General features: G+C 50.3%; 1 protein-coding gene across 1 annotated transcript; it reads left to right on the forward strand.

The window, feature by feature from the left end:
• On the forward strand, positions 2,207-20,523 carry SCD5 (stearoyl-CoA desaturase 5). The gene is made up of 5 exons (XM_021397139.1): positions 2,207-2,672; positions 11,925-12,055; positions 15,611-15,816; positions 18,215-18,447; positions 18,863-20,523. Exons 1-5 carry the CDS (start codon positions 2,222-2,224, stop codon positions 19,051-19,053), a joined length of 1,212 nt encoding a protein of 403 aa, XP_021252814.1. The 5' UTR covers positions 2,207-2,221; the 3' UTR covers positions 19,054-20,523.

Below are 21,020 nucleotides of genomic sequence, written 5' to 3' on the forward strand. Positions count from 1 at the left end.
TTCCTTTGAGGAAACTGGGCTTAATCCGATTCCTTTACCAGTATTTGCTGACCTTCTATGCTTTTATGATTGGAGAACATGAAGCATTGAACTGGAGTTACTTTGTTTCAGAAACTTAAAAAGCTATTGGACTAATTTTCTTCCTGTTAATCTAGGGTATAGGTTTCCTAGCAGTTGTAGAAGTAGTTTGTCTGCAGCTCTTTTTTTCAGAAGGGGTTGGAGGCACCCTGTTTCATTCATCTGTGCACCGAATAAATCCGTGTGAACTTGGGCTGTCCTCTGCAACTTATGGCTGGATCGCTGCACTGCCCGAGTTCAGCACAGGGCTGGCCGTGAAACTCTGCTCCTCTCCTGAGAGCAGCTGAGATTAATAGTAACAGTTCACCGGTGCTACTGCCGTCTGTTCCTATCTTCAAGAATGCCAAGCAATTAGCTGCCCATCTGATGTTATAAATGCAAATGGCCGGCTTCATTTGCAGAAGGCAAAGAAGCTCTGCCAATTTACACTGCTAAAGGAATTTGGCCCCAGATAGCCCAGTTTTAATCTCGGCGAGAGGAGATTTATACCGGGCAATGTGGGCGGCCGCCTCTCCTCCCTCCCTGCTGGGGTTGCTGGTGCTGGGCTGAGTCCTTGAGTGAGAGCCGAGGAGATGATAAATCACACACTGATAGCAAGAGCGGTCTCGATGTGCCCAGTGTGATGTGGGAAGTGTGGGACTGAACTCCCAGCCCCGACTCCCCACATGCCAAGCTGAGTGCCTGTAGTTGCTTGGGGTCCTGCAGGGCACAGGTGTGTCCTCAAACACCAGGAAGGAAATACAGGTGTGCTTAATGCAACCTTTGCTTAAAAAAGGCTGCACTGACAGAGGCTCCCATAAGATTCAGAGCTGCGAGTTGGTCAGAAGCCTCATTGCAACAGTTTCTCCGAGAGTGCCCTTGGGTGGCAGCTAGAAAAAAAAAAAAAATGAGGCCAACACTGTCAACATTTTGAGTAGCAGAAGTGTGCTGCTAGGGCAGCAGCAGCACTCCAATGGCTCCGGCTGCATCCCTGCGAACTGTTAGCTGCCTTTCATGGCCACTGTCCTCTTTCTTTTTTCCAGGCAGAGGATTCTAGAAGAATGTTTAAAACGTATCAGGAAAAAAAAAAAGGGGGGGGGGGGGCTTTAATTATATCCTCTCTGCTGACTGCCTCAGGAGGTGTTGTTAGTAATTAATTAGTGCAGCACGCTGTGTGCTCTGCACTAACAGCACTCAGCTGGTCTGTGTGCCACATGGCCCTGAGTAGCCAGAGGGCTCTGTGAGAGAGCATCACCCCTACGCACACCACTGCTTGTGGCCACACAGAGCCAGGGCAAATGCTGGTGTTGCTGCTCTGTGGCTGGAGTGGTTGTTTCTGGGCAGGGAGTGGAGATTCACACAGAATCAGAGGGGTTGGAAGGGACCTCTGGAGATCTCCTAGCCCAACCTCCTGCCAAAGCAGTTCCCTGCAGCAGGTCGCACAGGAAAGTGTCCAGGCGGGTCCTGAATACCTCCAGAGAAGGAGACTCCATGACCCTACCAGGCAGCTGGTCCAGTGCTCTGTCACCCTCCCAGGAAAGCTCGTATGGAATGCCTGTGTTCCAGTTTGTGCCCATTGCCCCTAGTCCTGTTGCTGCACACCACAGAATAGAGCCTGGCCCCACCCAGCTGACTCCCGCCCTTTAGTAATGATAAGCATTGATGAGATCCCCTCTCAGCCTTCTCTTCTCGAGGCTGATCAGCCCCAGCTCTCTCAGCCTTTCCTCACGCAGGAGATGCTCCAGGCCCCGATCATCTTTGTCGCCCTTCACTGGACTCTCTCTAGAAGTTCCCTGTCCTCCTTGAGCTGGGGAGCCCAGAACTGGGCACAGTGCTCCAGATGTGGCCTCACCAGGGCAGAGCAGAGGGGGAGAATCACCTCCCTCGCCCTGCTGGCCACGCACTTTGCGATGCACCCCAGGATCCCACTGCCCTTCTTGGCCAACGATGAGCCCTGCCCAGAGGCAGCACGGGGAGCCACGCGGCGGGTGCAGAGGGGTTCTCCCCACTCCGGCTCCATGCAGGGTCCCTCCTTTGCCGGGCACCGGGTGCGGTCCCGGCCCAGCCTCGCCGCTGCACGAATGAGCTCCCGCTGCCTCGCCACACCCCCGCACCCGCTCGCTAGCTCGCAGCGCGGCCCTCCGGGCGGCCCCTGCCCGTTGCCATGGCCGTCGCCACGGCCGTCGGGGACCCCTCGCGCCGGTTGGGCCCCGGCAGCGAGGCGGCGGGCGGCACCACTGCCGGGCGGCGGCGGCCATTGGCTGTCGCTATGCGGGGCCGGCGGGCTCCCGTCCCCTCCTCTCCCCTCCTCTCCTCTCCCACCGCCGCGGTGTGGGAGCGCCGTGGAGAAGGAGAAGAAGGAGGAGGAGGAGGAAGAGGAGGAGGAGAGGCAGCGGAGCGGAGCGGGCCGGCCGCCCGCCCCCAGGCGCCCCCCGGCCGGGCCGCCTCCCTCTCTCCTTCTCTCTCTCCCTCCCCTCAGAGCGGCGGCGAGATGGCGGCGGGCAGCAGACAAGCCATCGTCTGGCGCAACGTGGTGCTGATGGGGCTGCTGCACCTGGGCGCCGTGTACGCGCTCAGCCTGGTGCCGCGGGCGCAGCTGCTCACCCTGATGTGGGGTGAGTGGGGCGGCGGGGGCGGCCGGGGCCGGGGCCGCGCGGCGGCGGCGCCTTTGTGGGTCCTCCGCCCGTTGCTGTAGAAACGGTGGGCGCTCCCCGCTCGCATCCGTCCGTTTCTGCAGCCGGGGAGAGAGACGCAGAAAGGCCGGAGGGGTGATGCTTCGCGCGGAAGGTCCTGCGGAGAGCCGGCCCTCGGGCTGCGGCTTTACGGACGCCCCCGTTTTCACGCTTCGGTCGGGAGGGGGCACGGCCATCCTTTGTCCCCCGGGATCGCGACGCACCGGGCTGCGGGACCGCCGGGCCGAGCGCCGCGTCGCGGCGTGGCGCTGTGCGAATACGGCCGAGAGCCGCGAGGTGCCGGGCTGAGCGACGGAGGAGCGCGGGGGGCTGGAGCTGCTTTGTTCGGAGCCGGGAGAGCGGGGCTCGGGGCTCGAGGCCGGCATCGGGAGCCGCGGGCTCCTTCCGACCGCTGCGGGTCCCACCGCGTGCGGGCAGGTGGGCTTCCTTCTCCTGCATCGGAATCCCCCGATTCCTCTGCGCCTTAATTAGGAAGCTCCTCAGGGCAGGAGGATTGAATTACCCCCCGTCCTCCAAGGTCTTTCTTTTTCTCGTCGATGTTACAGAGGTGCTAAATAATAAACGTGTCTCGACGACTTTGCAACTTAATCCCTTTCTCGCAGATGGAGAGCCTGCCGTTTCTCGACGTCGTTATTTTTAACAGCCGCCCAGCAGCAGACCACCAAGTTTTACGGGAGGTTTTACAGGAGCTCTTCAGCAGGGAGCGAGCGCGCTGGCTCCAGCCGTGAGAATACAGCCCCTCCTGCAGAACAGCTCCAGCAAAAGTGCGTGCTGCCGCGCTGGGGTCGGGCAGACAAAGGCAGGGTTGTTGCTGCTGAAGTTAATGAATGCGGCCTCGCTTGGTGAAATGTAGGGCTGCACAGTGGTGAAGTTTGGTGAGGACGTAGAATCAGAGAATCATTAAGGTTGGAAAAGACCTCGAAGATCACCAAGTCCAGCCATCAGCCCATCACCACCGTGCCCACTGACCGTGTCCCTCAGTGCCACGTAGGGTTGTGTTGAACAGAAATGTGCATTAGAGGGTGTGAACTGAAGAGCTGCAGCCCTCAATGGATCCGCACGCTGTTTTCTTTCTAATTCCAAGCTCAGCACTTGGAAAACTCATCAGCAATCTTGCACCAGCCATCGTGTTGATTTGTCCCCTGCTGCCTTGCAGGTGAGCCACAGGGACACATGTGCAGAGTGTGGCTGCTGCTGCCAGCACCGCGTGTAACCCACAGCAGGATGTGGACGGTTGTCAGGGGCTCACCAGCGCTTTCCTGGCTCCTTACTTTGCCTTCCCCAGTGACATCCATAGCTGGGACAGACAGGGCGCTCTGTGCTGAGCCCGCTTGGTGATTCTCAGTTCACCTAAGCGTAGCTGAAATGCCATGGTGCCACCTAGGAAACAGCTGATCAAGCTGAACTGCATGCTCAGCGGGACCCATTTCCACTGGCAATTTATTGACACTTGTCCAGCTGCACATAATAGACAATGGAAAAAGCTGGCAAGTGGAGGCCCAGTTGGGTGTTTACTCGGGATTATCTGTACTCCTCTGTTCCGATTGCCTCCTGCACTACTGCTAGGAGCCGGTGATACTGCTCCTTGTGCCACACACGGAGCAGCAGGATCCCCACCAGCTCTGGGTAATGCAACCAGACCGCCTGGGGAGTCCTGGGAACTGGGTTATCTTTCAAGGGATGCGTGCTTAAACTGGGTAAAACAGAGGCTTTCGGGGCCATCCCGGTGCCTCCCTGGAATTTGGTTTCAGTCCAAGCTGAACAAAAACAATAAAATTACTCATGTCAGAATTTTCCATGAGCTGGTGACTGCCTTGGCTGGGTAGTACAGTAGCTAACGCGTGTGAGCGAGCCATCGAGCAGCCCTGGCGTGCCCCGTGGCACATCCCAGCGCTGTGCCTAGGGTACGTCCCCTGCTCTGCGTAACGGTCTGAAATTCTGTTTGGAAAAAGCTGCTTTTTAGCCCTCACAGGGGGCTGATGTGGAAGTGCACAACGTAGCCCAAAAATACAGAAGAACAACGAACTGAAACAGAACGCCTCACCTATTTTAAACCCTTTTCTTTCAGGCTGCTGAGCGTTACTGGCACTCTTGACTTGAAAAACTGACACACGCGTGGCCTGTCACTGCCTTAAGACAGGAGATACTCAGAAACCCGTATCTTCAGGATGTGCCTCCTTGGCTGCCTGATACCCAGGTGCACAGCTGCTGGTTCACACACTGATATGACTTGCTGGAGCCTGAGAGCTGGGGAGGAGGATGGCCTTGTGCTCCGTGGGAGGGGAGGATTCTCAACCTGTTCTTGGCAGTGTTTGGGACATATCAGTGCTATTGCACTGGCATCCCATCTCCAGGAGAGCTGAAAGGCATTGTGCTGCTGGCACAGGATCGTTGTGGTGCCCGGAGGGCTCCGCAGGATCACCGCTGCCTCCTCAGCCCGTGCAGGGAGTGACCCGAGCAATGAGGCACATGTTGCTGGTGTGCACTGCAGATGCAAGTTTTATTGTGCTTGCACGTTTCGGAAGGCTTGCATGTTCTTGAGTGCCATCTACTGGCTCTTGCGGTATGAACAGGTTTTGGTCGTTAACCACTTCTGTGCGCGCTGTGCTCGCTTACAGAAGCTCCCATTGTGTTAGCAGCTCTGTGCAGATGGCTGTAAATAAGAGTCATGGCTCCAAATGGGCTGCACTCAGTACCTCTGGGACCTCTCTGGAAGAAGGAGGTGAAAATGCTGTCTCCATTTCACGGATATGGATTGGAGACACTTGATTAAAACTTCCACTGTCATGTCTGCTGCCACTCTGCTGGGAGCACCCTTGGGTCCTGCAGTGGTTACGTTCAGGTGATTCCTGCGGGCAAGATTTTGGGTTGGGGAGCAGGTACTGAACACAACCCCTTATCTCGCTGTAGTCTCAGCAGAGATCTCCCTGCTCTGAGGTGCCCTGGTCGAGGTGATGCTCCTGCTGCTCGGATGTTTTTCCTTCCTCAGCGTTCCTGCTCTAGCTGCTGCTGTAGGTGGTTTCCCTATGTTCAGCTTTAAGCATGTATATTTGTTCCCTGTCTCCGTTTCATCCTTCTTCAGGAGATGCCAACAGGCAGAGCAGCGAGAGCTGTGCAGACCAGCTCATCTGCACTCGTTCTGGTCTCTGCAGTCAGAGGGAAAAGCGCTGCTTGCTCCTTTGGGAGGGCCGGGCTGGGGAATGTCAGCTCGCCCACCAGAACTTAGTATGCATCCTCATCACTGCCACTGTGCCTTCCTTCCCTGCAATTACGATTGCACTTGCAATTGACTCTGATGTTATAATTGAAGCTGAGCAATTTCTTGCAATCAGATTTTATTTTCACAGTGGAGGCTAACAATAAAATGTGATGCTCTGCCAGAGAGCATTCAGAATTACTGTACTGAGTAAAGTGAGGCTGATGTGAATGGGAGGAGAGAGCTGAGTGCCAGCTGCTGGTGGCAGGAATCCTCCGTGCCACCCCTACTCCGCACCAGGAGGATGGGATTTCTGGAGGGGGCTTTTTCCGCTCCATCTGGCTTCTCAGGCAATGCCCAAGAGGATAAGTGTGTTTTTCCAGGAGGAAGAGGGGGCTGGTTGTAGAGCAGCGGCTGCAAATGCATGGAGCTGAGCTTGAGTTTTGGGACGGGTCATGCTAGGAGATGAATCACTGAATGTCCTCAGCCTGCAGTTGTTTGGTCAGAAAGTGATGTAAACGGGAAACATACAGGTGCTGGGTAACAGCACTGGTTGGAAATGGCAGAATGCCGTAGAAAAAAAAAGGACAGAAACTCCTTTTTCTCGAGGATGGAATATGCGCAAAGGTTTTTTGCCTTTTGTAAAACTTTGACAGTGGCCAGCACCATCAGCTTCTTAACTTCTTTCCGTAACACACCATGCTGTTGGTGTGGAAAATACGAGCCTTGTAGTGAGCGGATCTGTTGTGATGGTGCTCGTAGGTGGGCTGCTCCTTCCCTGCTGCCATCAGTGGGACTGGCTTGTGCCACTACCAATGCTCTCCTCGGGCTCTTTTGGCCTTGGCTCCACCTTTGACGCAGAGGGAGAGACTCGTGTGCCTGAGTTGGCTGAGGGCCGGTGGCTGAAGCTCACGCTTTCTTTCTTTCCGTCCTTGAGAAAAGAGACAAAATCGGCGCTAATTATTTGTTGGCGTTTCTAGAGCACTTAAAAGGCAGTGGAGCCCCAGCCAGCCTGTGGATTGAGGGCAGCGGTGAGGTCACGGGGCGAGAAAGTGAAATCTGCCCATGGTTTTGTGATGGCGCAGGATCCAGCTGAGCCAAGAGAGGCTACACAGAAGCATCAAAAATTTCAGAGAAATCGGAGCATCTTCCAGCCTTCTCTTTTGATCTAAAAATACAAACTGTTCAGCATCTTAAGGCAGTCTTCCATTGCTGGTGAGTTCAGGGAATCTGCATGTGCTTCCTGGGGGAATTTTAGTATTCTCCGGAATTCTCGCTGTCCTTGCAATTTCCACTGCTCTACTGGCTTTTTTTTAACGTCACTTTGGCCTCAGTTGTCAACATGAACATTTCTGCTATTCCAACCGGATTAAAGTCTTTTGGATACTCAGCCAAAAGGGCTGGCTCTGGGGAATGTTCCTGAAAATGCATACACAGGCATGTGCGCTGAAGCAGGGGCAAACTGGATTTCCCAGGCTGGTGACGGCGGGGCCAAGAGGTTGTGACAGATGGCTTCTCCTGGAGCACCACGGCCAAACTGCTCTTCTTTGCAGCTCTGCCTCCCCGCTGCCTTTTGACACGTTTCGTCTCCTCTTTTTCTCTCTCAGTTCGATTTAGAGCAGCTCAGAGGATGTGTAGGTCTAATTTTAGATGAACCCGCTCCTGCCCTGAGATTTCACACGGTTGCTCTTCACATGAATGCACGGCTCCCCCGAGTGCTGGCGCGTGCTGTACAGCGGGTGACTCGGGGAAATGGTTCTTTTTAATTCTGGGTCGTTGGTTTGAATCCAGCCCGAGGTGCTCGTGGTGCCAGCCTGTGATAGTTAGCAGGGCTCAGCCAGCAGTGGGGTGGCCATTCGGCTGCGTCTGCCAGCAGAGACCCCGGGGTCAGAGCACCGACTCAGCGTTTCTTCTTGGCAGGGCCCACGGTGGGAAGTTTGCCTCCTTCATGAAGGCAGTTCCAGGTCAGGAGAGCAGGTTTCCTTGAATGCCTCTGGTGGAAAAGGAGTTAGGCCACCGCTGAACATCAGGGCAATGCTTTCTCAGTTTGGGCAGATTAGCTGGTATCATGAATTAGTCCTAAACCTACCAGTGAACAACAACAAAAAACCCCACAAATGAGGAATGGAACGTGGATGGAGGATATGCAGATACAATTTGACTTTTAGAAAAATTCTGACTGTAAGGTACAGCGGTGTTGCATATTTATGACGATCAGTCAGCTTTGCAACGCTGGGTTTGTGCTTGAGCAACTTGCTGTTTGTATTTCTCACGCAGTTCTTGTAGCCTGATGGAAGACCTTGAGTTTTATGCATTCAGTTATTAAAAATTCCCTAGCAAGCAGTTTTGCTCTGGCTGAATAAGCAGAGGTAAATGTCAGCGTGTAAATTCACAAATGTCGCGTGTCCATCTCTGTTAGTTTAAACCCTCAAATTGTTATTTACTTTAATGAGTCAAGATGTCAAAAGTCAAAAAGAGGGAAAAAAGAAATAAGGGAAAAAAACATTAAGAAGTGCCTCTTGCCTGCTCCCTCGGGCCCCTTTGCCATTTGCCCAGTGCATTTGGCGTTGACATGACCACAGCAAGCAGCACGACTGCTGTCTTTCTCTGAAGAGCGGCTGCCGTATGTTAAAGCACATTCAGATATTGACGGTCGCACCACTGTAAATGTGCAATTGATTTTGTCTCCCAAATACTATTTTCATATCTGCTGCTGTGTCCCTCAGAGATGATTGTCATTGGCTCCATGTAACTGGGCTTTGTTTGACATTGGCAACGTGTGGCTGGTTGCTATCTGATAGCAGTGTCTTCTGCTTGAGAAGCATGTCGGGAGCCAGCATTGTTCAGGTGTGCAGAGCACACCTAGTGCCTGGTGGATTTCTGGCTTTGGTTGGTCTGCTGTTGTTACAACCAGGTAAGGGGCAAAAGCCACCTGGAATCCACTTTCACTAATGGGTATCACATCTTCAATGTGCTTTGAGGGGAAAAAAAAAAAAAAAAGAGGTTCAAATTTTGATGTTTGGCATGCAACAGAGTTTAAGATACCTGAAGGAGAGATCTGCTCTGATTTAAGCAACTGTGTAGAGCAGAGGATGATTTTCTGATGCCTCTGAAGTTGCCACAGACTGGCAGTATCTCCACATATCCTCCTAAGAGGCGGCCCCACAGACACACAGGTTTTCAGAGGAGCTTTGGCACTTGCTGTAATAAGAGTTTCTGGAAATCCATCCATGGGGATGATGAGCTGTTCTGAAAAAGATGGCTCAAATGTTTTGTGCTGCCAGTCTCCTATCCCATCAATTTTTAAACGATGTGCCTGGTGTAGTTTGCAGTGCTTCTCTCCGGCTGTGAGACGATACCCCTGTGCCTGCCGTTCAACATCACACTGATGTCTCGCTGCCCTATCGTGTTGCAAGCTCAGAATATTTTATGTGCTGCTGGTGATCCTCCTGGCAGGCACCTGCTTCCCCAGGTGTCACATCCTCATTTGCAGATCTCTGTCTGTGCTCACGGCACAGACGGTTTTACTTTGCTTTTTTCTATCCAGGCAGATTCTCATTTTGAGCTGTGCTTTCCCTGTTTCTGCATGGATCCTTTTGTGTTTCTTAGCTCTCTCACTGTTGCTCCAAATTTAGCATCATCTGCAGTTGTAATTAATATGTGGTTTGCCTTTGTTTCAGGTCATTAATAAGCATGTTGGATAAAAACCTTCTGCCTATTGATTCTGGCGCGTTCCCATAAATAGCATCTGTGCACAGGCACCGTGCACTTGGAGCCTAGCAACCCGCCGGCTCCCTGTGTGCTCAGTGCACGAACCTCTGCTCCTTTCTTTCCTGAGTCCTCTCTGCAGCCCCACACACAGGTTCTCTCCCTCATCCTTGCATACAGGTTCGTTTGTTTGATCCCTTTCCCCTCATCCTCAGTGTTCCCTCTGAACTGCTTCTCCCTCTGCTCCGCGCTGTGCATCTGTCCAACAGGATGTGTCTGCTCTGGCCATAAAACTCCTGAGCATTTTTTTTTTTTCCTAGGGATGCTTCAGCCCTCAGCCTTTATTTTAGGAAGATTCTCGCTGGTATGATTCCTCCTCTGCAAAGCCAAAAAAACAAACGGCGTTGCTTTGCCAGGAAAAGAGCCCCTCTGCGTGTGTTAAGGAAGGCCTAGCGAGCTGTTCCTCTTTATGATACCTCTGTCTCCATTAACAGTATGGTAGAAAATAGGATTCAAATGCAAGATGCTCCTAAAATACCAACCCCCCTGCAAGGAAGAGACGGGTGAAGGAAGAGGATTTCGGCCCCTAGGACTAGTGTGAGGTTGACCAGCCATAAAACCTGCAGGCGATATGTTTGTTTGATGATTCAGCCTTAATATTTCTGTGTTGCTGGAATAATGTCAGTGCTGGATGTGTCACGGATCTGTTCCCACAATTACAGTCATTTGAGCAGTTTGGAAGGCCCTTTTTAATGATGTTTCTGCCACATTCTTGCTTCATCAGCCTGCTACAGCTCAGTATCACATACAGAAGATGACAGGATAGGTTTCCCCTCGGTGTGTGAGAGAAGTCCGTGTCCTCGCAGTGACAGAGCAGTGTGAGAACAGCGAGACTGCAGATGAAACAAGTGCAAGGTAGCTGCGGTGCCACAATGGTACTGATCTGAGAGTTGTAAAACAAAACATGTATATAACATGCAGAGAGTGTGTATAGTTTTTGGTTCATCTGTGTGTTCTCTTCAGGAAGCAGGCAGGAGTCTGAATTTGGTGATAGACTTCGGTACATTGGATGAACCTGCACAGATGAGCCTTTTCTGGGAGTAGCAGAAATGCTGCAGCCTGCTGAAAAGGGAAGTGCCCCCTCAGTGATGGAATCAAAAGCAGGTTTTGGAGATGTTTCATCATTATTAGGATCATTCTGACTCCATTTGTGTGTCGCATTTGTGAGAAAGGCTTTTGTTTTCCCTTTTTGCTCCAGGAACTCTCTAGGTATTTAAAAATAAGCATGTTTTCGTTCAAGCAACCTGTGTGTTTCAGGTGGCAGGAGGCCCTGGCTGAACAGGACACCACCTTACACCATGCAAACACATTTCAGGTTGTCCTGTGATGTTCCTGTTGTTTGAATCCACTTTTTAATTTGTTTTCTCTATTGTACACTTGTAAAATGAGGGTGTACTCTTAAGACACGGTATGAGAAATCATTGCTCCCTTAAAGGAGGGAGACATAAGAGCCTGCTATCGTGACAGCTGGGCAGCCAAAATGGGAGCAGCTGAAGTGGCCTGGTTCACTTGGGGTTACGCAGTACGTCCCTCCTTGCTGTCCCTCATGCGCGCCGGGCAAGCTCCAGCTGCTGCTGGAGCACAGTGCCTATGGAACAGAGCCACTTCCTTGCTGCATTGGCTATCTGAAAAAATGCTCGAAGCAAGTTTACTTGGCCAACCTTGTAATTACAGAAAGGAAAGGCAGTTCCTGAAGCTGAAGGAGATTGTGAATGCTGAGATCCCGGGTGCATTTATATTACCAATTCATAAACTCTCGATGGTGAGAGAAGTTTTTATTGTGGGAACTCTGACACAGTTTGTATTTGCAGGGATGGGAAGTGAGGCTTCTCAGTTAGGTGGCAGATGAAAGTAGAGCAAAGACCTGTCCAGAGGAGGCTGGTGGTGTTGTGGCCGCACTTCTGAGATGAGAGATGAACCCTCGCTCCACTTTAGCTGGCAAAGGCGCACAGAGCAAATGCCTCACAGCACGATGCTTTGGTGCTGCCAGACTCCCCTGAACAATGCACCGGCAGAGTGGGAAGGGGTGGGAGGAAGAGCACTGCATCCCCAGGGCTGCTGGGCAGAGCTGGGCTGAGATCCTTACCTCATCTCCTGAGCATCCCCAGAGGCTTGAGCAGGCAGGGATGAGGATCGGCTTTAAGACAAAGAGAGCAAAAACAAAAAAGCTGACCCCAGCATACCTTGTGTTTTGTTTTCTTGTCTTTCAGCATATTTGTGTTTCCTGATGACAGCCTTGGGCGTGACGGCTGGTGCACATCGCTTGTGGAGCCACCGTTCCTACACAGCCAAGCTGCCTCTGCGGATCTTCCTGGCTGTAGCTAACTCCATGGCCTTCCAGGTGGGACTGTGGTTGCCTGTCCTCATGCTTTGCCTCCAGGCAGCTGTGTCTCCTGTATGGTGATCACTTCAGCTTACAAACGCCAGAAGTGAAAATGTATCTATCGGCAGGAAGACACTTGCTCATGGTACATAGTGCTGGCCTAGGGGATGCAGAGACCCTCTCACCAACTGCACAACAAACAACACTTAATAGACAGCCCAGGAGCAGTGGTTACTTAAGGACCAAGTCGAACATGCCCAGATCAGGGGCTCTCCTAACCCAGGCCAGGCCCCACACTTCAGAGGACAACATGGAAACTTGTGTAAGGGCAAACCTCATGCAGATATGTCAGCATAATCTGGTCTCTTTGTCTAGCCAAGCAGTGAGAGGTTTTCACGTGCCCAGAAAGGAGAGCAGACATCCTTTCACACTGCTGTAATTTCTCTCTGTTTGATGCAGCGTTTTTCAGCAGTAGAATTTAAATGTTACCAAAAAGTGCAGTATGAGCTCTGTGCTTCCTAATACACAATCTTAGGCTTCAAAATCTTTCTGTAACACTCAGGTGGTGTAGGAGGTAGCCCAGAGCCAGGATATTGTGGTGTGAACTTAGTTGCTCCTTTGGTTGTTCAAAAGAGTTACATGCACCTGTGCTAACGTTACGCTGATCTGGCTTGGCTGCCATTACCCCTTCTGGCACTGAGTACCACATGTGTGCTGTGCCCTGAGTTTTCAGCTTTTTCCTTTCAGAGGATGAAGCAAGGATGAATCATCTTTGATTTATCTTCCTAAGGTGGAGAGTATCCATCCTGTTGGTCTCTTTGCACGTTACTAAGACCACAGTGCTTTTGTGTGAGCATGGAGATATGTCCCATTTTACTGTAACCCCCACCTTAGTTCTGAGCCGTATTGCAGCTCCTTTGTGGTGCTGTGTTCCTTTCAGAGCTTTACAAACCCTTTGCTCGCTGTGTTCAACAACCATTTTGAGTTATGAAGAACCCCCTGGTACCGTCCTCCTGTTTTACAGCAGGTCATACCTTTCCTGTGTAGTTTGAATGAATGTGTCAAGCTGGATTGCTGCGAGCATGAATGTTGCAGTTTCCTTGCATTCTGCTCCCCTGTTGCTATGGATTTGACTGTCATTTGTTTTGGCCTCATCACTGCTTTTGGCTGTGGTCGTGGTATGATTTTGAAGCAGTGAAGTACTTCAAAGTACCTTCAGGCTACCTTTGTGCACCTCTGTGTCAGAAGGAAAACGAAAGGCCAGACCACCCACTCTAACTTTTAAATAGTCTGAAGCATGGTCCTAACTACCATGACATCCACTGCCTTCTCAAGGCTGCTGTCACCACTACAAACAGGCAGTGAGCAAGTTTTCAGGTCCATCTCCCTCCTTTTGGCTTTGGGAGGAAGAGATAGCTTTGAAGATACTTGCAGCATACCTGGATGCTGCCTTCTTGAAGGGCAGGGGCAGCTGTGCTGCACAGCGGTAACTTCATGGTGTGTGAGGGTGTGACGTGCTGAACGTCCTCTGAAACGCCATCAGATGCAGCAGTGTTTGCCCTGCTGCCGACTGCATTTTTCACCATTTCTTTGTTACACATCCCAATTTGTCATCGTGTGCTGGTCTGCGGGTTGATTAAGGGATCTGCTAATGAAACCTCTGGTCTGTATCACTGTCACAGCACGATGCTGTCACGCTGCTTTGGAGGGGATTTCACTCCTGTGTTTACCTGCAACTTCAGCAAGAGTGACACGTTCCTGAAAAATGGTTGCTATTAATACGCTCTCATTTACATGCGCAGTGCTGCAGTTGTCGGTGTATTTATTGCCAACAGCTCTGGCCTCTGGCCTTTATTTCCTCTTAGCCTTTGTGTTTTTTAATTAGATGCAATTCAGTCGTTTCACAGCTTCCCAGCACTTTCATCTGGGGAATCACGTTTTTGTCAACCCTGCAGGTGTTTTCTGTGGTGTGAGCAGCCAAGTTAATTTCTCACAGTGTCATTATCATTGCTTTGACCTGGTTACCTGTTGTGCCACAAATAGTTTTATTAAGCGCTCTTGCGGCAAACCAGTCAATAATTCCAGTTGAAAGATCATTTCTGGTTAAGAAAGAGGACCCCTCCTAAGTGTGTTTCTTGCATAGCCCTGTTTTGTTTTGAAATGACTTGATCTTAGCATTTTCTAGTTTTCTGGCTACTCCCACTGAAGACTAAATCTGCCACTTGAAGCAGTGCAGAGGCCTGTACTCCCTTTCATTTCTCTGTTGGAAAAAAAAAAATGGAAGCAAGGTAAAAATCTGCTCTTGCTCTCACTGAGGAGCTTGGTGACCTTCTTTGGTTTGCTTTGCTCCACTTAGTTTGCTTTCCTGTGCAGTGGGCTTTTGTTCCTCACTTGTCTCTCCTGGAGTTGTTCAGCAGCACGGGTGGCCTTGGTACTTTCTCTCAAATGTTGGTAGCTGAGAGAAAGAGGAATTATTTCTGTTACACCACTAGCACAGAGCTTTTGTTTCACAAAACACGGACGTACGCAGTTGTTAGCTTGGGCCTACTGCGTCCTTGAGTGTGTCCTCTGCCTTGCCGGCTGCTGCTTTGTGGTTCGTGACAGACACCGCAAATGGCTTCCTCGGTTCTGCTGGGAGCAAAGCTGCTGTAGTTGGTGGTTGTGGGTGCTACTGCTGTTCCTAGAAGCAACCCAAGCCCTTCCTTCTTTTGGTATTACTGTCTGGAACCATCTCTGGCTGTGCAAAGACGGGAAGAGCAGAGAGAAGGGCACTCAGCTAAGCATTCTCTCGTTCAAGCTCATGCTGTTGTGTATCCAGGCACTAACTTTTTTTTTAATAGTTTGGTGCTACTGAATTCACAGATGAGTGTGGCCTGAGTTTTTGAAAGGTTTCCCTGTGGTAACAGTAATAGCTCAGCAATGCTGCAGAAACAACAAGTTCAGTCCAGCACAGGCAAACCGGGTGTCTGAAATCTCTTCGGTCAAGTAAACTTGGAAAGGCTTGCTTCAGTTCTGAAATTGCCATCCACCCCTTTCTCCCTGCTGTCCCCTTAGTGCCACTTACAGCCACAGGGAATTTCAGTGACATGAACCTGCTGACAGCTTGAGCAGAGGCAGGACTGAACTTAAATTGTATCTGATCTGCATTCAACACTGAGCTGCTGTTGTTGGCCTGAGACTCTTGTTCCAGCCTGGCTGCAAATTCAAGACTTGTTTCCCAAAAAGTAGGTACGTTTCATTTGATGTCTCAACCTCATACACATCCCTGCAGACAAAACAGTAATTTAAATGCCAGTTTTCTTGTGAGAGACTCATCCCTCAGAACAGTTGAGCACGTTCAGCTCCTGTGTAGGTTAGGAGAAGGTGCATGAAGCATTCCACGACCTCTGTCCCATTTTCATTGCTGTTTCTCTCCCTGGAAGGTGTCAGTGGTAACCAGCCACAACCTTGAGTCACAAGTGTTTCTGAAGAGCATCCGTGGAGGTTTGGTTGCCGTTCCCGTGCGGGGAAGGAGCTGGGGTGATTCTGCAGGAGCGGCCTTTCTCCTCTCACCCCACCCTGCTCTCTCTGCAGAATGACATCTACGAGTGGAGCCGAGACCACCGCGTGCACCACAAGTACTCGGAGACAGATGCGGACCCACACAATGCCCGCCGTGGCTTCTTCTTCGCCCACATCGGCTGGCTGTTTGTGCGCAAGCACAAAGACGTGATAGAAAAGGGAAGAAAGCTGGATTTCACTGACCTGCTGGATGACCCCGTTGTCAGATTCCAAAGAAAGTGAGTGGGAGTGTGTGGCCATCTTGTGGTGCTGGGTAGAGGGGTCCTGACACATAGCTGTGGCTTCTTCCTTGTTGGAACCTTTCCCCTTTGTCCCTCATGAGATCCTGCTGCCATTCCTCTGCCTGCTAGTGTGGCCACACTCCTGATGGTCACAGCCTGTTTTGGTCAGCTCTGCTACACAGGCAGCATGCCCTGTCCTCGTCCTTTTCCAAAATGCAGGGCTTGCTGGGAAAACAGCCACAGCAGAAGCTGCTGGGCTCTTGGCCTTGTGCTTTCATCATCAGAGTAAAAGGTGTAATCGCAACCTGCCTTAATGCAGAATTGCACTTCTCACTCTGCAAACTCACCTTTGGCACTGGTGGGCCAGCTCAGACTCGCTTCCTCTCTTGGGACTGTCATCCGTCACAGGATTATTTATCTCCCCTGAGAATTAGCACAGACTGAGTTCAAATTGCTTACATGCTCTGTGAGAGGTTGGAACTGAGCAGCACACTGTGTCCTCTGCGTGAGTAACTGCACAGTGGGCAGAAATGGAAGATGCTCCCTGCCAGCAAGCATTTGGTACAGGTGCTCTGCAGACCACATAACACCCTTTTCTGAGCATTTTCTGAGTAAGAGAAGCATTTGTTTGAGTCTTGAAATCTGTGTTGCCTTTGCATTAGATCAAGCTGTGCACCAGCAGGATTTTCCCTTCATCAGAGGAGCTGCAGGAGGGAGGAATTGACTACCTTCCACTTTTTGTCACTGTTATTGGCTCAGTCAGCAGTGGGTGTTTGCAAAGCCTCCTTTGCAGTTTGCTGCAGCACCTCTTGGCTGTGTTGGTACCTTTGCCAAGATTCCTGTGAGAAGCAGGCTCTGCCTTGGTTGTGCTGCAGACTGTGTAGCGATGATGTAGGTTTTGTGCAGCAAAGGTGTGTTTTAGCAAATGCCTGTAATTGGGATTTGAACTCGGGACTTGGGAGTTTACTGACAGGTGCTGAACCTTGGGGTTTTTGCTCTGGGACCGGGCCTTGGCTCTTCATCCCCAGCATTACCTGCTGCTTCAGGATTTGGTGCTCTCTGTGTTTTAAATTGCGCTCTGGAAAATGTAAAATATGACTGCAGATAGCTGAAAATTTCTGTGCTGCACTGCTCCTTCCCCAGCTGTGAGATGCAGTACTTGGTTCATCCTCTGGATGCCCAGGTAGGACATGCTCTGTTGCATGCACATTAGTTGTTTTTTTTTATTTTATTTTCTCCCATCAAAGACTTTCACTTAGTCCTCCCAGTCATGGGCAGCAGTCTGTGAAAGTACCTACATTCCTCATAGACTACTGAGAGCCCTGACAGCCACACAAAGGCAAAGACCAAAAAGGAGCCCTAGTCACTGCCACACAACTGCTTTCTGCAGAGGAGGCAGCTCTTCTGATGCAGAGCCAGTGGCATACTGGCCTGGCTGCTGGCTTTGTGCTTCTCCATGGCAAAGGCTGTTGTTGCTGTGAACTGCTAGGGTGTCTGTTTTCCAAGTCTGGGGAGAATGGGGTGACAGGACAGCCTTTCTGAAATGAAAAGCTGATTGTTAGCTTGCTAATAGCAGGTTGCTTGCTATAAGCATTTCTAAGTATTGTTTGGAAACATCCACAGTATTAATGATGCTAAAATCTGTCTCAAAAGGTAAAAATGGGGATCGCTAACAATCCTTTCCCTAACACTGCTCCTGATACATCAGCATGGTTTCTCTCTTAGAAAAAAAACAAACAAGCGCCTTAAGCTCTAAAGAGCTGGATACAGCTAAGAGCTGCTGAGATGTAATTTCAGTTTGACATGCAAAAATGGGGTTTGGGGTCAAGCCTTTTCCTCCATTCTTGAATTTTGTCCTGAATTAGCAACATTTTTTTCCTGGCATCTGTCCATAGTATCGTAAATGTCATAGCTGTCACTTACCTGGCACTTTCCAGCCCCTGCATCTCCTAGTGCTTTTCAGTGCAGGTGAGTAGGTGAGTACTCACGCCACTGCTTCAAAGAGGTCAGGAATGGCAACAGCTATCCCTCATAGCTCTCGCTAGCTACCTGCGGTACCGAGCACTACTAGCCAGGGCTTTGCTCGCTCAGTAGATGTGAAGGTCTTGTGGTTAGAGTGTGCCAGCATGGCCAGGATTATCACAACAGATAAATGCTCTGGCATTTCTCATGCATCGTGTCAAGACACAGGTGCTTGCTTGAAACAGTCTGATTCAAGCCTAAAACACCTCCAGCAGGAATCAGTCCCTCTGCAGCCCCTTGGTTCCAGTCATGTTCTTCTGCATTACAACCGTCAGCCAAGTGTTCTGATGGGCACTTATCTTGCGATACCCAGCCCCTCATTCCCCTGCCATCACTCCCACCACAGCAGTGATGTCCTTTTGTTTCCCCGCAGGTACTACAAGAGTTCTGTCGTGCTCATGTGCTTTGTGATCCCCACCGTTGTGCCGTGGTACCTCTGGGGAGAGAGTCTGTGGAATGCCTACTTCCTCGCCTCCATCCTCCGCTACACGATCTCCCTCAACGTCAGCTGGCTGGTCAACAGCGCCGCTCACATGTACGGCAACCGCCCTTATGACAAGAACATCAGCCCCAGGCAGAACACCTTCGTCAATCTGGGAGCCATTGGTAGGTGTTGCAGCCCTGAGCAGAGGCTTGCAAATTGAGAGCGAATCCCGTTCTGTTGTACCTTGGTTGCGGTTTGTGGGCACCCGCAACTAGCCACCGCTTTGAGCTAGGGCTTGGAGAAGGCTGCGTGTGCTGGAGGAAAGCTCCGTTGTTCTGCTAGAGGCAGTGGCTCTGCTTTTTACTTGGCTGCCAGTCGCCCCTCTTGAAGCTGTTGCAGCCAGGCAGGGAAAATCAAGAGTGCTGACAGTGGAGCCAGTTGTGGGTCTGCCCCAGAGGTCTCCCGTAGCCAGGGGTGCAGCATAACCTGCACTGGGGTCAGGGCTTCGGAAGCGGGCTGGGATGTCCCACCTGAGCATGTTCCCAAATTCATTAGTGTGCCAGCCATGCAGTCTCCTAATGCCCTCTCTCTTTCCAGGTGAGGGTTTCCACAATTACCACCACACCTTCCCCTTTGACTACTCAGCCAGCGAGCTGGGCCTGAAGTTCAACCCCACCACCTGGTTCATTGATTTCATGTTTTGGTTGGGGTTGGTCACCGACCGGAAACAGGCTCCAAAGGAGATGATCCAGGCGCGCAAGGAAAGGACTGGAGATGGCAGTGCTTGAAGAGCAACGCTTCTCCGTGCGTCAGCACCGTCGCACACTGCTCGGAGTTATTTTCCTCTGGGTAAAATTAGTTTTTTTCAGTTGGGCTGAATTTATTCCACAGGAACAGATTCAGCTGCAGCTTTTCTTCCTTATTAGCTGTCTTATGTCCAAACTTCAGACTATTAAATGTCAAAATGTTCTATATTACTTAATAGTAGAGTTAAACTAATTTTAGTCACTGTAGATGATGTCTGAAATACGTTGTAATTTGCTTGTTCATGGTTAAACGTGGCAGTTTGGAGGAACTAATTATCCTTTCAAAGTGCAGCTAGGGGAGAATTTGTTTCTACTATTAATCAAACATGCTTTTGAGACATGTTTCTTGGAGGGGACGGGGCAGGACAGGGCACAAATTGCTGTTTCAGCTACAAACCGATGGTAAGGAACAGGAAGAGCACCAAGAAAAACAGGATGTCAAAGGGGAGAAATCAGCCTAAAATTAGTTGGCTGTTAGCTTGAAAATCTGCTTTCTTCTTTTCGTTAGCCCTGTTAGCCAAACCAACGCGCCGCTGTCTTTGCTAAATATGAAAACCATTTGCTGCTGAGCAGGCTTTTGTGTTGAAAATACAGGCCAAAATACAAACTGATGCTATGTTGAGATGATTCCTTTGTTGTTGCATACACATTGTAATTCGTAAAGATATAGAGCTCAACAGTGTCTTAAGCCAAATGAAGCTTCAGTTTTGATGTTTGGAGACCTGAGTTATATTCTGATCAATCATGGCCATCAATGCATGCATATTTTAGCTCCTTTTGCACAAGAGGCCGCTAACATTTTTTTTCTGCCTTTGACTTGTGGGTCTTTGAAAACTGACCTTTATCGAAGTCAGAGCCTCTGCTAATATTTCAGCTGCATGCAACATCCATTGGTTTCTGAGCAAAATATAAAGACAGTTATGTAGCTTCTGATCTTAACGGTTGCCTTGTTTAAAAAGGAAAAAAAAAAAGGAAAAAAAAAGAAAAAAAAAAAAAGCATGCGGAGTTAATGGGACATACAGCCCTTTGTGTTAGATGTTAGCCAGTGCAGGAGAAAGGCTTCATAGTGTCAGCACTGGAGCACTTTTGAAGATAGAGGGCATGATTCTCATTTATAAAGCAGGCCGCTGCCGTACGCCTCGACAGGGGGTGCTCTTGAGGGGTGCTCGTTTCAGGCTGCTCGGCCCCAGGCCTGGAGCAAGGCAGTGGCTCGGGATAGGTGAGACTCAGCCCAGATATTTTCAGGAAAGATGTAGAGTTTAAAAAAAAAAACAAACAACACAGTTAAGAATCAATTCTTTTTTTTCTTGTTTCTTGTTTTTCAAATGTTGCCATATAATATAAGAGTTGTCTTTACTCTGTATTCCATCCAGCAGGTGTTTTAACAGTGTTAATTTGCCATTAATGATGTTAAACTCTTGAGTGTTTTACAATAAACAGTTATGAATTAGACCGGCTGCTGTGTTTTGTTTGGAAACCTCTCCGGCAGCAAAGGGCTTAGTTCATCATTTGCCAGAAGTACAGCAGCGTTACACTTTGTGTTTCCAGCTATTCTTTTAGAGCAGGGCATCTGCAGATGTCTACCCCCTCCGTGTTTGTGTGTTCCTCCTCAGTGGAAGAGGACTGTTATCAAAGGGAAGGGCAGCACGAGATTGGATTACTTTTAATTTAGTTGCCAAGACGATGTGGAGGTGAAAAAGAAACTTCAAGCTGACTTAAGCTTGAAAGGAGACCACAGCATGTGCTCGCACGTGGAAATCCCACTGTAATACCTAAATCTCAGCCCCACGTGACCACAGAACGGTTCGTTGAATGTTAAATACTTTGTTTAGATTTTGCTGAAAGCCTTTGTTCCTGATGAAATCTGCTCAAAGGCCTGGGTGTGCCAGAAGCGTGTGTCTCTACGTGCTCTCATCTGCAGTCGTGGTGCTTGGCAGACCCAGGAATTA

The sequence above is a fragment of the Numida meleagris genome, chromosome 4 (assembly GCF_002078875.1).
Source record: "Numida meleagris isolate 19003 breed g44 Domestic line chromosome 4, NumMel1.0, whole genome shotgun sequence".
NCBI lineage: Eukaryota > Metazoa > Chordata > Aves > Galliformes > Numididae > Numida > Numida meleagris.

Bases quoted from the DNA above. Each gene is read 5' to 3' on its own strand.
- SCD5 (XM_021397139.1), top strand. From the start codon at position 2,222: ATGGCCGTCGCCACGGCCGTCGGGGACCCCTCGCGCCGGTTGGGCCCC. The intron at 2,673-11,924 runs GTGAGTGGGGCG...CTTGTCTTTCAG, and splicing joins GCTGCTCACCCTGATGTGGG to CATATTTGTGTTTCCTGATG. The intron at 18,448-18,862 runs GTAGGTGTTGCA...CTCTCTTTCCAG, and splicing joins CGTCAATCTGGGAGCCATTG to GTGAGGGTTTCCACAATTAC.